At 40.6% G+C, this 23,870-nt stretch overlaps 1 protein-coding gene across 1 annotated transcript; it reads left to right on the plus strand.

Moving 5' to 3' along the window:
• Positions 1-1,411: 1,411 nt before the first annotated feature.
• On the plus strand, positions 1,412-23,457 carry nr2f5 (nuclear receptor subfamily 2, group F, member 5). The gene is made up of 4 exons (XM_036558269.1): positions 1,412-2,404; positions 17,997-18,277; positions 18,831-19,077; positions 21,966-23,457. Exons 1-4 carry the CDS (start codon positions 2,035-2,037, stop codon positions 22,280-22,282), a joined length of 1,215 nt encoding a protein of 404 aa, XP_036414162.1. The 5' UTR covers positions 1,412-2,034; the 3' UTR covers positions 22,283-23,457.
• The last annotated feature ends 413 nt before the right edge of the window (positions 23,458-23,870 follow it).

A 23,870-nucleotide genomic window follows, 5' to 3' on the forward strand; every position in this document is an offset into this window, starting at 1 on the left:
ATTTCACACCAAACCACTCTGAATGAGTTTGTTTACATCTTAAGCATTTAATTATGTAAATTTTGTGAAATATCAGTGGAGTTCCCCTTTAAGGCACATCAATGCTAATATCAGGTAAAACATATTTAGACCCAGTGTAGACGAACTGTTCCCCTCAACCGACGTGCAAAAACACTAGACTTGACAGACTAGCTTAGCCTACAAAATAGGTTGGACTGGCCTCACTTCTCAGTTTATGGCTAATTTAAATAACGTTTTTACAACATACTCATCACTATTGAGTTCCATTCGACATATAACTCGTCAGATAAACATCTCTGGTCGCTCTGTTTTGTTTGTGAGGGCAGTATGGTGGTCCACTTTGCGTGAAACTAGTGTGCTTCTGAAGTCCATCATCATTAAGGGTGTTAGCAGCCTGCTAGCCTTTTGTTTGCTGGCGGAGAGAATCAGCAAACTGACAAAACCAACAGAACAGGCTTTAGAGCTCTGTTAGGGTCCATAATGTCCCCCATGGTGAAAACTTACTCACCTCCTTTTGGTCTGAATCACAGCCTGCATTACACAAACAAGCCAGTCAACAGGTGCAGGTCCGATTACAGTAGCACACAGTTAGCAGTGTAAATAAAGCGCTCTGGATCTGAAGAAGCACACTTAAGTGGAGCCTCGTCCTGTTATTAACCTGTTTCTACTGAATCTGCATCTCGCGATGGGAAATCTCGATTAAAATAAGGATAAAAAAGGTATATCAGAATAATGGTTACTGCTGTTAACAATAATTTGAAGCTATGAAAGAAAACAAAACGTGTACACTGACTGGGCAAGAGCACTCAGACCAATTTGAATTTTGATATATTTTACTGTATTTTCCTTTTGTTATTAGACATTATATAAAAAATATATAGTTTATGTATTTATGTAGGTTAAAGTTTATGTAAATACTTTGTTGAACTAATATTACATTTCATACATTTTACCTTTTATAGCTATTCTTTAATTATATTTTTACATTATAATAAATATAATATTTCTATACTTAATATTACTTAAATATATTCTCTGCCATTTTTCTGAGATCAGATATTAAAATTAAATTGAATTAACTTTCAAATTCATGTTTCTGTCAGTGAGATGTTTAATAATTCATATCACTATCACAACAACCGAAATGGGAAAAATCTTCTTTTTTTTTTAACGCCTCCTATTCGCAATGAAATCGTCGCTGCTGTCTGATTGGTCGACTGCTCGCTTAATCCACTCCCTCCGACCAATAGACATCTGAGGTTCGTCCTCGAACGCGGGCAATAAAGTCCTTATATGGCGCGCGTGTCCTTATATGGAGAGCGGAGGGCGGGGCTCCGGTGCCCCCGGCCGTTTAGTGTCACTTTCACCCGATTGTGAACTCGGACCGGGAGAGGCGGACTGACAGCCGGAGGGAGAGTCGCGCTGCGTGGGGAGAAGCTCGTTCCTGCTGTGTTTTCGCATTTCGGATAGTGCTTTTTCAAACTTCGCGAGCTTTTTACACGCTCTGACCTTCCTCTTAACGGAGTGCGCGTGCGAATCGTGTGTAAAGAAGCGCTTTTTGGGCTTTGTTTCGTGTTTAACGCCGACAGATATCGCAGCTGGGGCTTCGTTTGGACAGAAATCTGTGACATTTCCAGCGCTGAACACTTAAACAGGCTTTATTATGAGGCTCTCGTGAGGGGAGCGCGCTGCAAGTCCAATTGTGCGCGAGCGGCGCGCGTGTGTGTTTCGGGGGAATTTCCACGCGAGGCACGAAAACTTGAAAGCTCTTCAGTGGCTGACTGAGTGACCATGCCACCGTCTCGCGCGCACTGCAGACTTCTCAAGAAAGACCCTTAAGGTGAAACGTGTGTTTCTTTCTTTTCTTTCTTTCCTTCTTTCTTTCTCGGGGAGGTATAAAGGGGGGGAAGCCTCGCCTTGTTTTTCCCCAGGACGCCTGATCGGATTGCTAACATAAATCTCAGGACTCCCAGCTCTCACCTGCCTGTTCCACCCAATCTGCACGGGGGTAGCATGGCAATGGTAGTAAACCAGTGGCAGGAGAACATTTCGGCGGATCCTGGGTCGCAGCTCCAGCTGTGCAGCCAGGAGCCCGGCGGCGGGACACCGGGGACGCCGTCTGGCTCCACCCCGGGCAACGACGCGCTCTCCGCGGACAAGATCCCCAACGTGGACTGCATGGTGTGCGGGGACAAATCGAGCGGCAAGCACTACGGCCAGTTCACGTGCGAGGGCTGCAAGAGCTTCTTCAAGCGCTCAGTGCGGCGCAACCTCAGCTACACGTGCAGGGGCAACCGTGACTGTCCCATCGACCAGCACCACCGCAACCAGTGTCAGTACTGCCGCCTGAAGAAGTGCCTGAAGGTCGGCATGAGGCGAGAGGGTGAGTGCGCCTCTGCGCTTAACCTGTGCGTGCGGGCTACAGGCTGAACAGATGGTTCTTTAGTAAAGGCAGTGGTTGTGTTTAGAAGCAAGCATGGTGAAATCACATGGTTCTTCACATTGATGGAGAATGTGTTGGCTCTAGATAGAATCTTTTTTGAAAAAAAGCACCAAAAAGGGTTCTTCTGTTGTTACAAGCTTGACATTTTTGTGCATTTTCAGAAAGGTTCTATATAGAACCAACACCTTCACCATCAGTGAAGAACCATTTCACCATGCAAAGAACCATTTAAGCATGAACTGTTCTAAATAGAACCTTTCCCTTCTCTAAAGAACCCTTGAGGAACCACTTTTTAAAGTGTAGAGTAAGTTAGTCTAAACCTATGATCAAATATTTTTTCCCAAGTAGGCCTGAGCAATATGACAATATTTATCATTATCGTGATAAATTGCTCCACAATATGTCACAATATGCTTTTCTAAGCATATCATGGATATTGTCAGTATTTAAAAAACACTTCCCAACTGCATGTTTTGTTATTAGTCCTGTTAAATTAGACTTAGTGGAGTGTTAAATAAAAATAATTGCATTATAGTAATTATTGCACAACTGAATTTAGTTTTTGATAGTATTAAAAATGTGGCGCTACTTTTTTGTTCCAGCTTATTAGATGTAAGGGAAAAAAGTATCATATCGTGTTTCGTGAAGACTTTTTATAGTATCGCAATATTACATTTTGGCAATTGCGCCCACCTCCAGTACCAAATCAAGAATATTCTTCAGAACTGCAGTGGAACTTGGATCTATCAGCATCGGAGCTGAAGTTTGTTAGCCGCTATTATTCTCTTTCAGATCTACTCATGGTGAAAAAACTGCTAATGCTCCAAAGTGACAGCAAAGCAGTGTTCTGTCATGAACTGAAGTGGCAGAATTTCTGTATAATTCAGATGTTGAGATGTAAACAGAGTCATTCAGAGAGGTTTGATGTGAAGTGGGTTAAACGTACCAATGCAGATCTTCTTTACAGCGGTGGTGATTGTAGGAACCAGGGGTCCCGACGTCTCCAACACATAAAATATAGCCATTTTATTCACCATCCAAAACCACCAGTGAAACCACACCTCTTCTTTATATATGTAATGTTTATGAGGGTAAAATCTCAATATGAAAAAAAGTTTTCTTTGGTGACTATTATGCCTGAGAACATCCTTCATGTATCCCTTCACCAGGAATAGATTTAAATAAAATAACTTTCTGTGAGGGAGCTTTTAGAAGTGGACGTCTGGTTCCTATCACCACCAGTGTGAACAATTCTGAATTGGTAAGTTTCTCCAGAACTGAGCATTTCACTCCAAACCACTCTCAGTAACTTTGTTTACATCTTAACCATTTAATTTGAATGACCAAAAACAGCTAAAATGTGAAGTAAAAAGTAGATTCCTTTAATCACAAACATTCTTGAGTAGAAGCAAAAGTATTATCATTTAAAAATCCTCAGGAAAGCACAAATCCATCAAACATTATCTTGACATACTACCCACTCCTGACACTAACACAGTATAGCCCATACGAGAGCCTGAGAAAGGCTGCTAGGATGAACTGAAATGCAGCTGTAATGAAAGTGGATGGTCATGTCAGAATCTCTGCAAGCCATCAATGCAATAATGAGCGACATGCACAGAGGTGTTATGGCCATTTACAGCTCTGTAGTCTTTCTCAGTATAGTCAGCGAGTTTTTCTTGGAAGAGGAACCCTTTTGTTTTCTCGTTAATGATCGTGTTTGGCTCTTGAAACTTCACTCAGTGCCAGAAGTGTCTCAGTACTTTTACTGCGTTGATTTTTATATCAGTATCTAGGTGTTATGTTATGATTTTATCTCTAAAGTCTTAGAACCTAAACCAAAGTCTCATTTTCAAGTTTTCCTCAAACAAGAAACCCGTTTGTTTTCTCATCAGTGATGGGGTTTGGCTCCTAAACCTCAGAGTGACTTAGCACATTTCACTGTTTTATGAATTAGTGTAAAAAGGCTGGTTTGTGTGGAGGAGACACTATGATGATGAGTGGCTTTGCATCTTCCATCAGTTAAATTCATTGAGTTCAGTTTGTGAATTCAGTAACAGTATGAGTTAACAGGCCATACAACAAAAAGAGGGCCAACGTTAGTTTCAAACACATGACAAACCTGTTGTAGAGCTGGTCAGTATGGCAGTATTAATTGCTAGCATGATAAATCATCATAGTACGTCACAATGTGCTTTTCTGAAATATTGTGAATATCATCAGTACTTAAAAAAAACAGCTTTTTTCATTAATAGAGAGCGTAATTCATCCTGAGTAGTTGATTTTAGTGTCAATTTGGCAATTCTTTGTCTGTTCTAACTTATCAGGTGTAATAAAAATCCTCTTAAAGTATTGCAGTATTACATTTCTCCACCAGTTCTCACCCACGTCTACCCTGTTGTTTAGTTATATTTAAATGTTTCATTGAGGTCTAAGATATATGATGTTGGGCATATGATGAAAAGTGTGAAGCTGTTGCTGCTTTTATAGCGCCTTCGAGTTGGCTTTGTTTTCTTTTCCCGCTTGTGGTTCTGCATGTGGTTATTTTATTCTATTTTTTTTGTAGCCTGATGTCTAAACGTTGGCACAGTGCAGGTTTTTCTGTGGCCACAGGTTGTGGGATTTAAAGATAATGTACATTACAGGCATAGAAGTATAAAATCAAACTTACTCGGTTTAATACTGAAGGGAAACATCACCCTGTCAAGCCTTCAGCCTCAGATTGACCTGGGGAGAAATGATAGCATCTGAGAAGATAGAAAAGATAACCAAAATAAGTTCAGTTCTGAGCTGAGAGTCTCTTCTCAGACTTTGTTTCAGCATATCTGCTGTAAGGATTATTGTGGAAGTACATATAGGACAATCTAATAAATACAGAATTAATTATCCATAGTTTCTAATTGTCCATATTTTGATTCTTCTGCTGTTGTGATCTTTCTCAAATGCAGTTACACAAACATATAAATACATAAAGAATTGAAATTTTTCATGCCAGTTAAGTTCTTTATAGCCTAAAGTTGGGCAATATGGCAAAAATATTGCGGTACTTAAAGAAATTTTCATGATACACGATGTCAATATATATTTTTTCAGGCATCTGATCAGTTGGAATTGAGAAAAACAAATCAGCAGTGCTACATTTTAAAAATACTCTCAAAAAATGTAATTTTTGTTCAATATTTGGCATACTGTGTTGCACTAAATTCAGTGAATCAGGACTACCTTTTCTCTCTTTATAATGAAGCATGCAGTTGGTTCTCCAAGTACTGATGATATCCATGATATGCTCAGAGATGCATATTGTATTGTGGCAATATATCACACTCACAATATATATTGTCATGTTGCCCAGCCGTGCTATAGCTTTATAGAAGTTTTACTGTTTTACTTTAGCATCAGACTTTCCTACCAAAAGCGTATGAAAAATTTAATAACTGAAATCTATCACTATAAAAAGTTATTTTGTGTTTGTAATAACCTGTAATGTCTGTGAACTGAGTGTTCTACAGTCTTGCACATGAGTAGTTGTTCTCTCCCAGTGTCGTAATCTTGAATGTTCTGTGTTACAGTTAACGGAGAACACACACACACGTATACGCATATACCATATCCTTCTCGTTCCGTCTTAGAGTTCATACATAAGTTATGCTACCTCTGAATTATGCAACGTGCTTGCCTGACAAGATACACATAGAGAAGCGCCTTGTTGTGTGATGCGCTTTCGTGCACTTCTAGCTGTTTTGCTCTCTGGGTAATTGCACTGTGGTCACATTCTTGTAGACACTGCGGCTCGTGCCAACTAAACTAACCTTCGCTTAGACTAGTAAATCACAATCTGCCATCCTCAACCTAGTATCAGATGGTCTCTATGATACGGTACATACTATAGTATATTGCTTATTTCTGACATATTGGTGTGCATCGTGTAGGCAACACTGATTCTGGTTATTTATGGTCTAATGGTATGATTCTCATTGTGGCATTGGATATATTGATGTCCCTTTTGTTTGTAAATGCATCAGTTACACCAGAAATAGCTTTAACTAATTCATACCCGTAAGTAGATCATGTTGTCCAAGTCATTTCTGTTTGTCATTTATCATTAAATATGAATGCAATGCTAATGATAACTTTTAATATTGCAAAAAAGTAAAAAAAACAACAATAAAAACAAGTTTTGTTTTTTTAATAATAATAAAATAAAATATGGACATAGCGACAGTTTCTACCTAGATTAGCATAACGGTGAAAAAAAAACACTTCACTTTTCCCGAATACAGTTATTACATCATCAAATATTGTTTTAAAGTATCAGTCAAATCTCAACATCTGTCCATCACTGACAGTTTTATACAGGCAATCATCTGCCAATGCTGATATCATGCATCCCTAAATTGTGTAACAGTCTGTCAGTTACACCTCAAATATCCAGCTCTGAGAGACGAGGAGAACTGAGGCTAGTCTAGTTTTAATGCTAGTTACAAGAGGGTCTTAGTCCCACAGTATATTCATTCATCTCAGAACGACGAAGAAATGACCAAGCCAGAGTTTGACCATACGCTTTGCCGACAGTCATAGAAGCAAAGTAAAGCTCATATATGTTTTGTTTTATGTCCATTATGAAGGTGAACACGCCTGTAATCGACCCAAACATGCTGTAGTACTGCTGCTTTGGCCTGCGTAAAAGATGAAAGGCTTTCGTTGGTGTTGACACTGATTAACAGACAGTGATTTATAGGCATGAAAAAAGAGCTCTTGTTTCACGGAGGAGACAAACAGAGCGGCTGAATCGCTGCGTGGCTTATGACCGCTTCTGAAGAGCGTGAATTCACTGAGCTCTTTGTGATCTGAAGTGTTCTGAAATCCCACTCTCCACTCCTACTGACGCATCACATGTGTTTTGCCGATGAATGGGGCTGAATCATGATGCAGACTCCATTGTGCTTCGTACAGACCATCGGTTTCGAGCCAAAGTCCCAGAGCATTGCTGCTTATTCGCGCGTACTTTGACATTAGAGTTTTTTGGACAGCCGAACATGACCCGAGATGAGAGCGAGCGGGAAAATGGGTCAAAGGGCTGAGCTGTGGGAGCATTTTTTTCTTTCCCCTTCGGCACGCCACATAACCGCAACTGTCTCCTGCCTTCGTTTCTGCTCTCCCCTCCCGATTGCTCTACCTGTTTTCGCACCTCGGGCTCCTCTCGACATGACTGACATTCCAGCCTGACAAAGGATCTCCTGTGACGGAGAAAGAGAAAGAGAGCGAGTGTGACCGGCTGACATCAGCAGCAGCAGATCACTTGCTGGAATGTTCTGCGTGCACTGCCCTGACCTTTATTAAATCCTTAGAAGTGGCAGTGATCACCGGAGAACATGGAGTAATTCCATATTAATTATTTCCCGCTTGTAGATCACTGAGACGAGAAATTCCGTTGAAGATGCGAACTGTAAAAAGCTGCAATGCTCCAATCACAACTGCCGTGTCCATTATTAAGGGGCCCTTATCATAAAATGTATTTTTCTCACATTCTCAGATGTAGCATGTAAACATTGTTAACATTTCAAAATATACTGTTCAGTCCATTCCATATATGGAAACTAAGCTCTTTTGAACTCACTGTTTTTATGATGTCTCAAAACCAGTGCATTTACAGATATACAACTATTCAGCCTACAGCAATTTAGCTCCGCCCATCCATCGTTGAAGTTGTGTTTCAGCCTAGAGGGCTACTTGAATGAGGCAGGGCAGCCAATCAGAACTGAAGTCATTTCAATTACATATAGTCTCAGAGGCACGGTAATGAAAACAGCTTGTTTGATTCTAAGGGCTTAAAAGAGGTTAAAAAATTGGTCAAGCAGAAATTATTTGGACTTTTTTGGTGAATAAGCCACAGAAATAGATCTTTGGGAGAAATAAATCAAGAAAAATAGAGGATATGGGCCCTTCACATAACTAGAAGTTGTTGTTGTTGCTGACAGGCTAAAAAAGCAGGTGTAATTTCATTGCTTTTTGCCTGTAGCTCACCGAAATAAGCGAGAAATTCTGTGGAAAGTGCAGATTCTAAACATTCAATCCATACCACGTTTGTGTTTGTAAGTATTTTATTTTGATTTGAATGTGATGAAAAGTCATTATTGTGCATAAAGGTATTGGAATCATATCGGTATCAGCAGATATTTGTTTAAAAATGCATTGTTTTGATTTGATCGATATTTAGTGACATATTTATATACTCTGACGAGGCTACTGCAATAAATATTATTATAATATTATTAGCATATTATTCACTTTATTTTTAACCAGCTACAAATAAATGTTACCTTACTGAGTAATGGTCATACAGATGGATTTAGTCCCAACTTCTATGTTTTATAAATGTTTATGTATCAGCATCAGCCGACAGTTCATATATTGGCATTTCTCTAGTCATAAAGTCTTATTTTGTGGAAAGGTGGAAAGAAAAAAAACTTAAGTCAAATAAAAAAGGTAGCTTTGGAATTAACTGTATAATTCTATTTAAATTACATTCAGTAAAACAACAGCAATAACTTTAGACCAGGGGTGCCCAAACTTTTTGTCTTGGGAGGCTGAAGTGTAAAGTTTGTGGTAGGCCAAGGGCCCAAAAGACAAACCTGTATATCATCGCTGTCGGGACAACCATGGATCTCTAAAGTGGTCACTTTACAGAAAGAGGAAAAAACATTCCTAACTTATTATGTTAGGTATGGAAGGTAATGCAGAAACGATTTATTCAAAGTAAGTTTGGATCATTTCTATTGATCCACTTATCATGAAATTTTTTAAAATAATGTGAAAAGCTGCTGGTATTTTCAAATTATGTCAAAAACAGAGATTCAAAGATTTGTCTTGATAGCAATGATGTAAAAAAGAAACAGTAACGCTAATGTCTAAGGAGCATGCATAAGCTTGAGTGTGAAGTAGGGGTGGGCATTTTATTGTTATTGTGATAAATTATATTGTGGATATCGTCGGTACTTAAAGAACACTAACTACATTTTTTATTACAAAGTGATCATAACTAGGCCTGTTTAAACGTAATAAAAAATCATTGTAGCTGTGGGTTTATTATTATGTTTATTATTGGGATTATTAATATACTATTTTTATGTTGCCCTACAGGCTCTATTTTGTACATTACAACTTATTAAATCTCAGAAAAACTGAATGTCATAATTCATATTGTGTGTGTGAAAATGTCTTGAAGTATCTCAATATAATATTTTCCCATATCGCCCACTCCTAGAGTAAAGGCTAGCTAGCAACTTGTGAGCAATATTTTTTATTTTGTCACATTACACTGTATGGATTTTTACTTCGCAGATCCTTTGAGGCAGGCCAAGTCATAAGTCCTTGCAGGCCCGTCAAAGGTCAAAAGTCTAAGTTGTTCCCTGGGCTCCACACTGGGCAGCAATGCTCTTGACTTATAGAGATTAAGCTAAGAAGTCAACCAATATAGACAGCACAGGATTCGCACCCATATGCTTTGCCCGTAATCTGTTTTACACTCGCTCTTGCTCTCTCTCTCTCACACAGACAGTCCAAGAAGCTTGTGTCTGTACTCGACAGTAAACAGTGCAGTTCAGCTCTTACAGTAACGAGGGTGTGAAAATTTCTGATCCCTCTGGGACGTCATTCGAACAACACAGTCAGCGTAAGCGCTAAAGCAGGCTAACGGCGCATATACACACCGCCTGCTGCTTCTGGAATCCCAGCACACACACACACACACACACACACTGAGACATCATCCCTCCTGCGACCCGTAACACACACAGGGTGAAATATAGGTCAATGGAAAGTAAACATTAATAATAGACAGGTTTAAAGGCAAAGTCCAAATGTGACAGCTCTCCACAGGGTTTGGGTAAATATCACCTCACTACTCGTGCAGCTGGCTAACCCTTACCCTGCTAATCCGCCTGCATGGGTCCACAAACAAAGGTGGAATGCGTCTCTTTTTTGAGACTAACGTGCAATTTAGCGCAAACCTCACGGATTCTTCACACACATTTCCATTCCAGAAATATGACATAACCTCCAGGCCTGCAGAACTGTTGGAAGACAGTTAGCAAGCAAGGCTAAAGCTCACACTTTGAATGATAACCTATTCGCTAGTTCTCTCTTTGAATGATAACCTACTCTTTAGTTCTCTAATTTTAGTGGTTCTAGTTCTGACTTCTGGCTACGCTAACATCTGACATGCTAGTGGTTAGCAGTGAATTTAAAATTCAGCTGACTTTTTCCCTCAGTTTTCCCTCAGCGTTAGCAGTGTTAGCATTTTGAGGTGAACTAGCTCATTCCTTCAGCTCATTCCCTGCTGTGTTTGATTCTGAAATGGGGCCACAAAATGGGCCTGATACCAATTTTAGGGGTCTAAAATTTATTTAGCTGATAATATTGGTTGATATATTTTTATGGTTATATTTATTATTTTAATAGTTAAGCTAAACAGTGCTTTATTGACTTATTCGATTGTCGGTTCACACTTTTTAAACTGAACTAAACAGTAGAAACTCATAGTCATACATAATATAAATATTGTAGGACTGGGGCAGAGCTACCCATAATTCTTTGAGGTTTGGTTTCTTTTTATTACCTAATATTCCTTATATTTCTTAGTTCTCTTCATTAAAAGAGTTTTGGTCATGTAACGTTGTATTCAAGCTGAAGATTCAGTCTGTATTCACCAGTATTAGCCTGTACTGCAGAAGATTGTGTGTTCGAATCCCAGGAATACAATGACCAAAACAAATCACTAATAATTGGCATGTTATCGATGAAGCCGTGGATCGCCCATATCAGCTGATGTTATCAGCCAAATGATATGTCGCTCAGGCCTTATTCTGAAGTACCTTGACTCAGGGGCACCTTGTCTTCTGATATGTTTGCTTTATGAGCTTAACTCTCCTTATTTCGTCAGTGTTTGCCTGTGATGCCCCTCCCTTTCTCCCTGCCCGTGTGGAGAACCTTCGCAATGTTGATCTGCTAGTGTGGAGAGCAAGAAAAGAGAGAGCGAGAGCAAGACGGGGAAGTCCAGCTGCTGAGACACTTGACCTACAGCAAGACACTTCCTCTCACTCTCCACCGCACGTTTAGCATATTCTCTTATTAATTCATCAGCGCTTCATAAGAGCCCAGTGTCACTGTTGCTATTATGGGATGTGTGGAGAGTTCTGTGCCAAAGTATCCTCACGCAAACTCTCTTAGTGCAGCACAGAGGGAAAGGATAATGGATTTAGTCTCAAAGCCTCTACCGTTCCCCCTCATTTGACTTTTTTGGTTCTAGGTGCTGATCTTGGGGGCTCTATGCACTGCACATGTTGTGTCTCTCTTCAGTTCTCTTCAAAACGGATTGAGAACCTCAGTTTTGATAGCTGGTAGTGTTGCCACCAGGGCTGTTTCTGAACGTTTCTGAAATGACATAGCACCTCAAACACATCGTAGACAGCAAAAAAAAAAAGAATGAATACTTAAGTAGTTTCTGCCGTTTCCATATGAATAAAAAAATAGTAAGAAAGAAAATTAGTAAAGATCCAAAAATTACAGCATGTCTAAAAGGCATTTTGGTTGTCTATTTCTTGATTTTTAGAGGCAATAAAAGGAAAAATAAATTGACAAAACATAAAAGACAAAAAAATAAAAGACTAAAAGACTCTTTCTGACCCTAAGTGACTGTTTATCGCTGCTGTCGGAGGAAAGCCTTGTATCTCCATTTTTGTCATTTTTCAGTTTTTGACATAATTTGAAAGTTCCCTTTACCTTTTACATTGTGTGTGAATTTCATGATGACCAAAGAGAAACGGCCCAATAGACCAAAAGAAACAGCCCAAAATGACTTGGGAAAAAGTCTGGTTCCATTGACTTCCATTAAAAGTAAAATAGGTTTTTTCCGTCTCCTGTAAAGTTATCATTTTAGAGATACAGCCTTGGTTCCTACACATAGGACCACCTTCTCAGACCCAGATTAAGCCTAAGCCTGTCTTTGGCACTGCAGTTTATTCCTAGAGTACACACTTAAAAAATATGGTTTTTAGTAAAGAAATAGGTCTATGTAGAACCATGAACACTCAAAGAACACTGTGCATGATTAGAGTGTTCTTTGCATTGTGAAAAGGCTCTTCAGATTGATGGAAAATGTGCTGAATATGGTTCTATATAGAACCTTTTTTTCAAACAGGTTTTAGATAGCATCAGAAAGAGTTCTTCTATTGTTACAATCTTGTCATTGTAACAATAGAAGAACCCTTTTTGTTGCTGTATAGAACCCTTTTCATATACAGCACATTCTCCAGCAATCTGAACAACCCTTTGACGATGCAAAGGACACTATAATCATGCACAGTGTTCTTTGAGTGTGCATGGTTCTAAATACAACCATTTTCTTTACTAAAGAACCCTTGAAGAATCATCTTTTTATAAGAGTGTGGGCTTGAACTCTGTCCAGAAAACCGGCCCATTGTGTACTGTAATGGATGAGCTGGGGTTATGTTGACCTGTTAAACCCTAAGGGCCCATATATGGATCCACACTTCAGTTCCTCACCGTTGTAATAACATAACATTCATAGACGTTTCACAATAGTCACCGAATTGTTCACAGTAGTTATTGAATAATTGCAATTATTAACTGAATAATATCGATTGACTGTCTGCATGCTGTGTACATCCTTTTCAGTTCATCTAACCTGTAATTAAAGCATGTGGCTATTGATTGGATTACAATGACCTGGATCAGGTGATACTAAAGTGTGCACAGCCATTCTGGCCATGACTCACTGATCTTTGGTCAAAGATTGGTGGAGGGGAATTTGTCTGAAGGGGATTTTGTTAGCAGAGATGACATCATCGTTACAGGAATTTGTCCGGCTTTAGGTCACTCAGAAAGGACGGACAACTATTGGTAAAATAAACAGTTCAGTGAATCATCTGCTGTGTTGTAAACCCCCTGTGCATCTGCATGTGTTTCTGACAGAGCAGAACAGTGGGGTAAGGTCAGGACAAGCCACCCAGGGTGACCCGCTGTACTAGTGCAGTGTGTTGCTGTAGCCTGATAACTGGTTCGTATTATACTCTCAAAATTCCCTTGGGTGCCAACCTTTTGTTAGTTCTTTAAAGCCTAAAAATTGTACTTTACCTTGTACATCTCATTTGTATACATGATTCTTTAGAGAAGCGTTCATTGATGCAACCAAAGGTTCTTGTAAACTTGGAGAAAGGTCACTGTTTAGCTGCTTCACCCATAATCAGGAGCTTCTGTCTATTATTAACCAACTAGAGATGCAGCACTGCTCTGCTGTAGCAAATTGGTTCACCCAGTTGGTCCTTAATAGGCCCATTTATAGTGGAATCGAAAAAAAAGCTTTATATTATTGCAATTAATATTTGCACTATTGCCTAAATTACATTTATTTATTTTGACTTTTAATAGAACTTAATTGAAATATTACAATGTAATGAAAAAAAACATCAATAATTATTCAGAAACAAGTTGCATTAAAATCTTGAATTTTCCCGATCTGGCAACCCTGATCACAAGGAGTCAGGTTTGTTTCCCCATAGAAGTGTGTGGGTTTATAAAAGTAGTAAACGTGATGGATTTTCAAATGGCTCTTCAGTTTTATTGAATTTATCGTATATTACAGAGTATTTGTTGCAGCCCTAATCGCATCAGATCAAATTCAGAATTTTGTGAATTGGCACTCCCTTACTAATTATTGCTGTCTTTTTTTTAAAACACGCAGTTGGTCAGTGTTTCTTTAAAGTACTGATGATGTCCATGAAACGCTCAGAAAAGGGTATTATGATATTTGTCACTTAAATATTAATGTTAAATTGCTTGTGTGAGTGGTAGTGGTGTAAAAATGTATCAGTGCATCTTGATACGTCAGTCTGAATGTAGCTGCATTGATTTATGATCACTATTATCAATTAAAGTAACATTCAACGGAGCATGCACTCACTTGTTAGCCGTTCTCGGACTAGTTTGATATGTTAAAGTCGAAAAAGAGCCTCTGTTCCAGTACTGCGCTGCTCCAGTCATATTTGTTCAGTTTTTCAAAAATAGTTCTGAATCGTACCAAAATAATCGAATCAAATCAAGATTATGTGAACTGATTTTTAAAGAACTGTAATCAAATTGAATTGTGAGGTCAGAGATTTATACCCCTAGTGAGCGGTCATGCTCGGACACCTCGTCCCCTGCTGTAACCAGCCACCCAGAGCAGACTCTGGCACCTGGCCAGGGTTTAACTGGTGAGTGTTGCCTCCCTCGCTCTTTCATTCTATCTCTGTCTATCTCAGTCCCCTTTCTTCATCCTCCCAGCCTTCGACCTTCCACACTCACCACTCCCATCTTCTCTCCGAGTCAAGGTCCCTAAAGCTTTGCTGTCCATGTGCACAAGGTTTAAAGTGCCCTCTTTAAACAGACGAGCTACCTGTGGATTAGACAACTGTGGAACTGTCACGAGTTTGTTAGTGAAGAAAATTGTTCTACATAGAACCATGAACACTCAAAGAACACTTTGCATGATTAAAGGGTTCTTTGCGTAATAAAAAGGGTTCTTCAGACTGATAGAAAATGTGCTGTAGATGATTCTGTATAGAATGTTTTTGAAAATAATTATATTTAGCACCCAAGGGTTCTTATATTGTTACGATTTAAAGCTTGTAACAATAGAAGAACCCTTTTGGGTGCTATAGAGAACCATTTTCAAAAATCTTCTATATAGAATCGTCAATAGCACATTCATGCACATTTTCCATCAATATGAAGAATGTTTTCTTGATGCAAGGAACCCTTTAATCATGTAAAGTGTTCTTTGAGTGTTCATGGTTCTATATAGAACCATTTTCTGTACTAAAGAACCCTTGAAGCACCATCTTTTTTAAAAGTGTTTATTGTGATACCACTGCTGGAGATGGCATGATGCCAGTTTTTCCTCAGCCAGTACCAATCCGATATTGGAGCACTTTACATAAAGGGACATTCCGGCCAAAATTAAATATGTTACCATATTCACATCCTAAAGCTCTGCTGTGGAAGTCTTTAGAGTGAGGTTTTCTGGTTTAAAGACTAGGAAAACTCCCTTGTGATGATTTATCTTGGAGGTGGGAAGAACTACAAGCACTTTGGGGTGGATACTTGACAGCACGCTGCTTGTATGATGTATTTGTGCAATGCATGCTGGGTGTTGTAGTGACAGCTGTCAAAACTGTCGAAACGATTAGGCTGGGGGATGTAATGGTGCCCTGCAGAACATTAGAACATTGCAAAACATAGGAAATAACAAACTAAATGCTAGTTTTAGCCCGGAATCCCCCTTTAAGATGAGCATCTAAAAGTAGGCCTTACTCAGTTTACTACCTACCGGGAGCAGTATTTTCTGCTTCGGTGCTGATGCCTGGATTGGGATGCTATTTATTATCACTATATATCGTGATTATGACCATCCAAAGTTGTTCAGCATACTCGCTTCACAAAATCTGCCCCTTTTCAAGGGCATTTGCATATTACAGTCTTTTGAAATCAGTACTAGGAAAGCCAATTCTACAATATTGATTCAACAAACACAGTGTGGAGCTCTGACACTACAGCCCGTTTTCACCGTTGTTGTCCGAGAGTAAGTCATGATGATTAAGAATAGCCTCCACTTTGATTAAGAAGAAGGTCGTGACCCCTGCCATACCTCAAAGTCTTTGAGTGGCACAGCTGTTCTATTGTGAGAGCAGGAGACGCTAGGGCTTTAAAACATTTTCCATCTCGGGCACCTCCCTCTCTCTCTCTCCCTCTCTGTTCTGTCCTGCTCATGGCCGTTGCGTGTAACAGTAGATGGAGTTATTAGTCGGACTGTGGGATGGCTGAACAGGTGTTTTCCAAATGGCCTTTGAGTGGCATGGCGGCAGAAATGGCCTCTGTTTGGCCTTCGGCCTCTGACTGAGCCATTTGTCGAGTGGAGGTGTGAAAAGTCATTCCGCTTTAGCAGGCTTCGCTCGCTCATTACTCATTGATGGAGAGCAAAGGGGGGTTCATCTCTCGGATGGGGTCCACAGATACTGCACACACTCAGCAAGGGGTCAGTGTCATCACTTCACCACTAACTGATATGATATTCTGATGTGATATAGCCAAAACAACAGAATTCACACTGGTTTTTTGGTCAGCTGTGCCATGTTTCAGTTGTTTATCATTCATTCTGATTGTATGAGAGTGTATTATAATCACATTACGTGACAATATGTGCTTTTTTAAACACGTTTTGGATATTGTCAGCGCTTAAAGAACATTAAACAGCTGTATGTTTTGTTGAAAAGCATATGTAGTCCTAATTAGTCCAAATGGAACTGTTTTGCAGATGCAGATGTTTTGGCATTTTTGCCCAGCGTCACCTAAACATTCTGCTGTGCTGGAGTGCAATAAATATCTAATAATACATATAAACATCTGTCCGATTTTTTTTGTTAAAGCAAATATCTGCCAATACTGATATGATTCCCACAATATTGTACATCCCTAGTATTTTTCTGAAATACTGGCTCTTTTTTGTCTGTTTCAACTCAATCAAACCTCAGAAAAAAACAAATATTGTGTTGTGTATTGTGTATCAAGATAATGTTTTGTTATATCGTGATGTCATATTTCTGCCGCATCGCTGACCCTATTTGTACAACAGCGTGAATGTTTGATCGCGTGAACTGACTTTAAAAGCGGATCACCTTCTCTTCAGCCTGTAATAGCACCCAAAATTACTTCATTAACTTGAAGAAATGATATGATTTGCCAAATATATTAATCCTGAAATAAAGTAAAATATTATGGCTTAAATAATTATTCCGTCAAGGAGAGTAAAACCTTGTTTTCTGTGTGGTTTGGTTATCAGATTGCCTTTCACATTGACATCAGACCTGTTACTCATACCCAAACTGTTATCTTAACTGAGAAAAAAAAAATCTCGCATTAACTTTTTATCTGTGACGACGTTTGGAGAAACACTGATAGCTTTGTATTTGTACAAGGTGTCCTTGGCTGAAAAGGTACTTTTCTCTGATTGGTTTTGTGGCATATTTACTGCATGTAAAACAAACTAATGATGGTTTTTGCTGATTTTGGCATACTGAAAAAATAATAAAACATAAAATGTGGCCTGTGCAAAAGTTATGGCACATTTTATATTGTATGTGTTATTTGTTTCCAGTGTTAAATTCAGCAAAAAAGGTAAATTTGCAGAAAAAAGCTGTGTTTAAGGTTGATGTCTGTGGAGGATTGTGAACTTATTTCTACTCAGAAAAGAACGAAACCTAATAACTAAATTTGACCATAATTTGACTGTAAATACACCACTTGCATTGCCAAAAAGCTTGCATTGCTAGTTTGAATGAAAGTTATGGGTCAGTTAACATGCAGTAAATTCCAAGTTGGGTGAATTATTCCCATAAACTGCCGAGTCAGTTTGGAGCATAATTCTAATTCTAAGGAAGCACCAGTCTCACTCTCTCTTTCTGTTCTTTGCCTATAGCCGTCCAGCGAGGCCGCATGTCCAGCTCTCAGTCCAGTCCCGGCCAGTACCTGACCAATGGCAACGACCCATACAATGGTCAGCCCTACCTGTCTGGCTTTATCTCCCTGCTGCTGAGGGCTGAGCCGTATCCCACGTCCCGTTACGGGGCCCAGTGCATGCAGTCCAACAACCTAATGGGCATCGAAAACATCTGTGAGCTGGCAGCCCGTCTGCTCTTTAGTGCCGTAGAGTGGGCCAAGAACATCCCCTTCTTTCCTGACCTGCAACTCATGGACCAGGTAAAGCCACCAGACACAGCCCCCAGTACTGAAACTTTTCAAATGTGACAAACTACACACAAATCATTCTAATGAACATGAAAAGCATTTAGGACTTTAATCCAGAAATAACAATAGAGCTGAGGTCCTCAAGTCTGGACCTTGAAACCAGTTTCCAGTCTTGGATTTTGTAATCACTGGTAGTTAACTGAACTGTTGACTGGTCACCTACCAATTATTACAAAACCCAGGACCAGAAACTGGATTCAAAGTCCAGATTTGAAGACCTCTGCTCCAGAGGCACTGTATTACACAAAACGCTCCCAGAACAGGCCAGAATGGTATTACTTAGAAAAATGTGATGTGTGCTTTCTGGTGCGCACTTTCTATGCTAATAAAAGAAGACAGGAATTGTATTATGCCAGCAATTCCTCTAGTAAGTGCTACAAAATTTTGATAATATAGTGCACTTTAAGTGCTAGTGACACATACCATGCCACATGCCAGCAATTCCTTCAGCTAGGCTGTTCACCTACGGATCGTCATTAATGAAGTCCTTTTCTTCGGTTCCTAGGTGGCGCTGTTGCGCATGTCGTGGAGTGAGCTGTTCGTGCTGAATGCGGCACAGTGCTCCATGCCGTTGCACGTAGCTCCCCTGCTGGCTGCCGCTGGCTTGCACGCCTCACCCATGTCTGCAGAGCGTGTGGTGGCCTTCATGGACCATATCCGCGTCTTCCAGGAGCAAGTGGAGAAACTGAAGGCCTTGCAGGTGGACACAGCTGAGTACTCCTGCCTCAAGTCCATCGTGCTCTTCACTTCAGGTAAGAAGACTCTGGACAGTCTTATTATATATGTGTTCTTACTGAATGCTGCCAATTAAAAAAACATGGTTGTAATAACCCTGTGATGGACTGATGCCCTGTCCAGGGTGTATCCTGCCTTCTGCCCAATGACCGCTGGGATAGGCTCCAGCACCCCCCTTGACCCAGGGGGATAAATGGTGTAGATAATCCATGTTTGTGTGGTTCTATTAAGAAAAGTTCAAAGCAAATTTAAATGTATACATTAATCTGGCAAGTTTTGTGTTGCTTATTTTGTTTTGCACTGGTGCTACAAGGCTAATGTTGCTAACAAGTAATGGAAGCGATGAAATATTGCCCACCCCTACTACCAACCATCCTGAAGCCTGAATTCCATGCTATTCCATTGATGGTTTATATGTCGCCATAATTACAAAGTTGCATCGTTCTGAAAATCCATTCCTGGTCTTTTATGTTTTGTGCAACTTATTAGGGGTTTAATAATTACCTGATAAGTTGAATCAGGTTGGATAAGCCTATGCAGCTCTGAGAAACTCCAGGACAGGATTTTGAGAAACCTGCTTTAAGCACACCGAGGCTGTAAACTTCATCATAGAGTTTATTTTTCAGTGGTTGGAGAACACATGGAGTTGCTTGGAGTACCATCCATGCGTCAAGTCCAGCAATACTCTATGCTCTTTTATTTGCAAAACCCTAGTTAATGTTGCCTGTGTGTGCAGAGTGATATGTTGCCAGTGTTGGTTGGAGTCAGGCCACTAGTGGCACTTCACATACGTGCATCAGCCAAACACGCAACCTCTGAGGTGTTCCACACACCTCTTTTCGTTTTCTTTTCAGCAGTCCTTGTCGCTTCTCCCAACTCCTGGCTCCTGGCTTTCTAGCACCAAGCTCGGACCTGCGCTCTTCCGAACAGCTCATTTTTTCCATCCCTCTTCGTGCTTCCATCTATTATTGAAACCAGCCAGGCAGACCCTTCCCCCCCATCTCCTTTACTCCCACCAACATGCCTGAATTATGCATGCTGAGTTACAGCAAGAGGGATTCGCCCCATCCCCTGCCCTGACCTACATAACCCCTGTAGCCCAGGGCGTGATCCGTCCTGCAAATCCCGGCCAGACTCACCAACCCCCCACCGCCTGCTGAGACCAGCCCAGAGGCCTCCGCAGCCCGACCCCATCGCTCTACTCAATTGTCCGACGGGGGTCCAATGTCGGCGACTCGCCCCGATCCCTGGACGCTTAGCCTTGGGGGCTCCCCCCACGCGTTCTCTTACTGTGAGACACAAAGGATGAGAGAGCGCCTGCTGCCTGGAATGGGAAAATGCAGCTTGCCAGCATTGACGTTATTCCCAAGACTGATGCGTCATCTGGGCTAGAGCTTCTCAACTCCAGTGCTTGGGATGCTCTACCTTTAACAGTTTCCAGTTGTCCCTGCTCAGGTCATCAGCAAATTATCCAAGACCTTCATGAGCTTGGGGAAGGGAATGGCTGTAGGTCTGCAGGACCACTGATCTAGGCCAAACTGGCTACAGTAATGAAGGATGTCCTCGTCCACACTAGCTTGTGTGATGAGGACAGACATGGCAGTTGTTGTCCATCTCTGTAGCGAGGTGGGGGATTCCTTATCCCGTCAGAAACATGAAGTAATTAATCTTTTGTTCCTACGAACCAGAACTCAGCATGACCACTCTTGCGCTTGGGCTATTAATTGCTAAACCGACAGAGAGAATGAGCAAGAAGGTCACGGGTTGAAATCCTAACACTCAAGTAGAAAAGACTGTTGGTTAGGATGTTTTCTTTTCGTGACATAGCCGAATATGTCTGAAGAAACAGTTCTAAAAGTCAAATGGCTCTCGTCCAGAGGTGGGCAGTATGACAATAATTATATATGTAAGCTTTTCTGAAGATACAGTCGTGTGTAAAGGTGGTCCTGGTCAAATTTTATGTTTTCCTAATTCTCTAAGTGAAAATAAGTTGATACCTCCTCTACACACATAATGTATTGCAGAATTGCTATTTGCTGAATCCCCAATATTGGGCAAAAATGGTTTTGGCACAGTTTATATTTTATGTTTTTTTTTCCAATATGTTCAACAAGAAATTGTGCACTAAAATTTGCCGAAAAGTTTGTTCCCTGTAGAGAATGTGTTAACTCATTTTCACTTAAAAAATCAACAAGATTTTTTTAAACTTTCAAACTTTTGCATACGTAAATATTGTGGATATTGTCAGTACTTGAAGAAAACTGACCAACTACATGCTCCATTCTGGAGAGTTCATAGCAACCACCCCTACTGTTGTCCAAAACAAGAGTGCTTCTAATGTCAAGTCAACATATCTGTTTGAATTGCATCTGAATTCTGGTCTTACACTTGTTCAAATTCCTTGTGCTTAATTTTTAATGAGGGAATTGTGCTTTATTAGGGATGTCCAGATCAGGTTTTTTAAGGGGCTAAACATGATAACTGATTCATTTTGCTGATATATTTTAAGATTTATGTATTAGATTTGAATGTTTTATTCCAGTAGTTAAACAGTGCTTTACTGACACATATGATTGTCAGTTCTCAGTAGTAACACTTTCAACTGTAGTTCACAGCAGAGCTAAATTATACAAACATTGTAGCACTGGGTGTGAAGTTACCCGGAATTCTTTGTAGTATCAGTTTCTGTTTATTACCTTTCATTTTTCAGTTTTGTATACAAACTCATACTGCAACCAGAAAATGTTGGCTTATCATCAATACTGCACTACAGCATTGTGCATCGGCCAACTAACCAATCGGTTGGGCCCTAATTAAGACATCCTTAGCCTTTTTGCCTGTTCTGTAAAATGACACAGTAAAGTGTTGCCAGCTAACAACCCTCATCTCTCTCTGCCTCCTCTAGATGCCATGGGTCTGTCAGATGTGGCCCATGTGGAGAGCATCCAGGAGAAGTCACAGTGTGCCCTAGAGGAGTACGTACGGAACCAGTACCCCAACCAGCCCAATCGGTTCGGCCGTTTGTTGCTGCGGCTACCCTCGCTGCGCATTGTATCCTCACCTGTCATCGAGCAGCTCTTCTTTGTGCGTCTGGTGGGCAAGACCCCCATCGAGACCCTTCTGAGGGACATGCTGCTATCCGGCTCCAGCTACAACTGGCCCTACATGCCCGTCCAGAGGGACCGCCCCATCTCCATCCACTACAACGAGAACGGACCCTGATCCTGCCTCCTTGGTGGGGTCACGGCCAATAGTTAGACTCTGTCTGTTGGCCACGCCCCCTCCAGTACCCAATCAGCCCCACTTGCTTTTCTGACGCTCCAGGCGTCCGTTCCGTGGTCAGGAATGGAACTCGCTGTACTTAGGCCGGCCTTTCAGAGCCTTCGCCTACTTTCTGAATTGCGATGTTTACGATCTCCGTGACTTGAGGACTCTCCTGCAGCACTGACTCAAAAGGGCTGAGTCCATTCCTGATTTTCAAACAAACCAGAAGCCATTAAAGCCGATGCCAAAATGTGTTGCTTTTTTTTTGTTGTTGTTGTTTTTGACATTTTAAGAAAAGCTATTGTCTGTACTGGGGTGGGGGCTTGAAGACTGAAGCCAGGTTTAAAGAAACTCAAGACTGTGTCCGTATGGGAGTGGAGAAAATAGGGTGCAGGAACAACTGCAGCAGCTGAATTTGCGAGAAGGTTTGATAGAGGTTAACAGTAAACCCCGCCCCCCCCCCGGCGAAACAGAGGGGTCAGCGAGACTCTGAATACGCTGAAGCCATTGCCAAAGCAGAAACGGCATATGAACTGTGTGGAACCTTTTGCCTGTATTGGCCACAAAAGTCTATTTCGGTTTGTCTCGACGTTGACACTTGTGTTTTAAATCTCTGAAGGAGTTCGAAGATGTGAAAGAGGCACTTGATATTCGAAACCAGCCAGGCACCCCCCTCTCTCTCTATGCTCTTTTCAGCTACCACCAAAAATTCAGCACGGCTAGATAGACACACTGTAGTTGCCATGTAAGGTCTGTCTGTAGTGCTTACTGTAAGTTTCCGATTTCTTGTTCCTTTTTATCAAGGAAAACACTGAAACGTATATCAGAACCTCAGCGAAATGTATAGTCGGCTCTTGAGGCCAAGGTGCCTCTGCTGTATGTAGCAATAGATATATCTCAAGTATTTTGTTATCCTTCTAGCAGTTCGTTTGACTATGTCGAAATCCAGTCGTCACGGTTTTTAACATGGCACTACAGCTTTTCGAAGGCAACGTTTGGATCTTTAAGCCATAGGGGCCTTGGAAAGCAGGACCTGTTGTATTAGTTCACAGAATATTTCTATAAGAGTTTTTTTCCTGTATTTTAGGTTTGAAAAAAATGAATCCATGGAATAAAAGCTGTTGTTCACAAAACTCTGTCGTCTTGTCATAGTCTGCATGAAGCTTTATAGATGAAGGCTGTGTACGATACTAAAGGCAGCTGCCTTGATGCCTTGCCTTGCTGCAGCAATACACAATACACCAACAAAGCTAGTGATTAGCTGTGTTAGATGTCAGGGTTCTTTCACCCAGAAAAACTGTATTTTACAAATACATTTTGGTATTTAACATAAATGTAACATTTGTGTCACAGAAAGAAGCTCTGATGCTGAAAAATCACCATTTCACAAAGGTTGTGGTACATAAACAGTAGTTTATGATGAACGTTAGCTCACATTAGCTAAACTGGTCATGAAAACAGTTATCAGTTATTAAAAATGAAAATGTGAATGAATCACGTGCGTCACGTGCATCATCAGCAAACAAACTAACGAGCAGAACGAGCT

Source organism: Colossoma macropomum, unplaced genomic scaffold (genome assembly GCF_904425465.1).
Source record: "Colossoma macropomum unplaced genomic scaffold, Colossoma_macropomum, whole genome shotgun sequence".
NCBI classification, from domain to species: Eukaryota; Metazoa; Chordata; class Actinopteri; order Characiformes; family Serrasalmidae; genus Colossoma; species Colossoma macropomum.

Coding starts and splice junctions, on each gene's coding strand:
- nr2f5 (XM_036558269.1), top strand. CDS start 2,035: ATGGCAATGGTAGTAAACCAGTGGCAGGAGAACATTTCGGCGGATCCT. Junction 2,405..17,996: donor GGTCGGCATGAGGCGAGAGG/GTGAGTGCGCCT, acceptor CTTTGCCTATAG/CCGTCCAGCGAGGCCGCATG. Junction 19,078..21,965: donor CATCGTGCTCTTCACTTCAG/GTAAGAAGACTC, acceptor TGCCTCCTCTAG/ATGCCATGGGTCTGTCAGAT.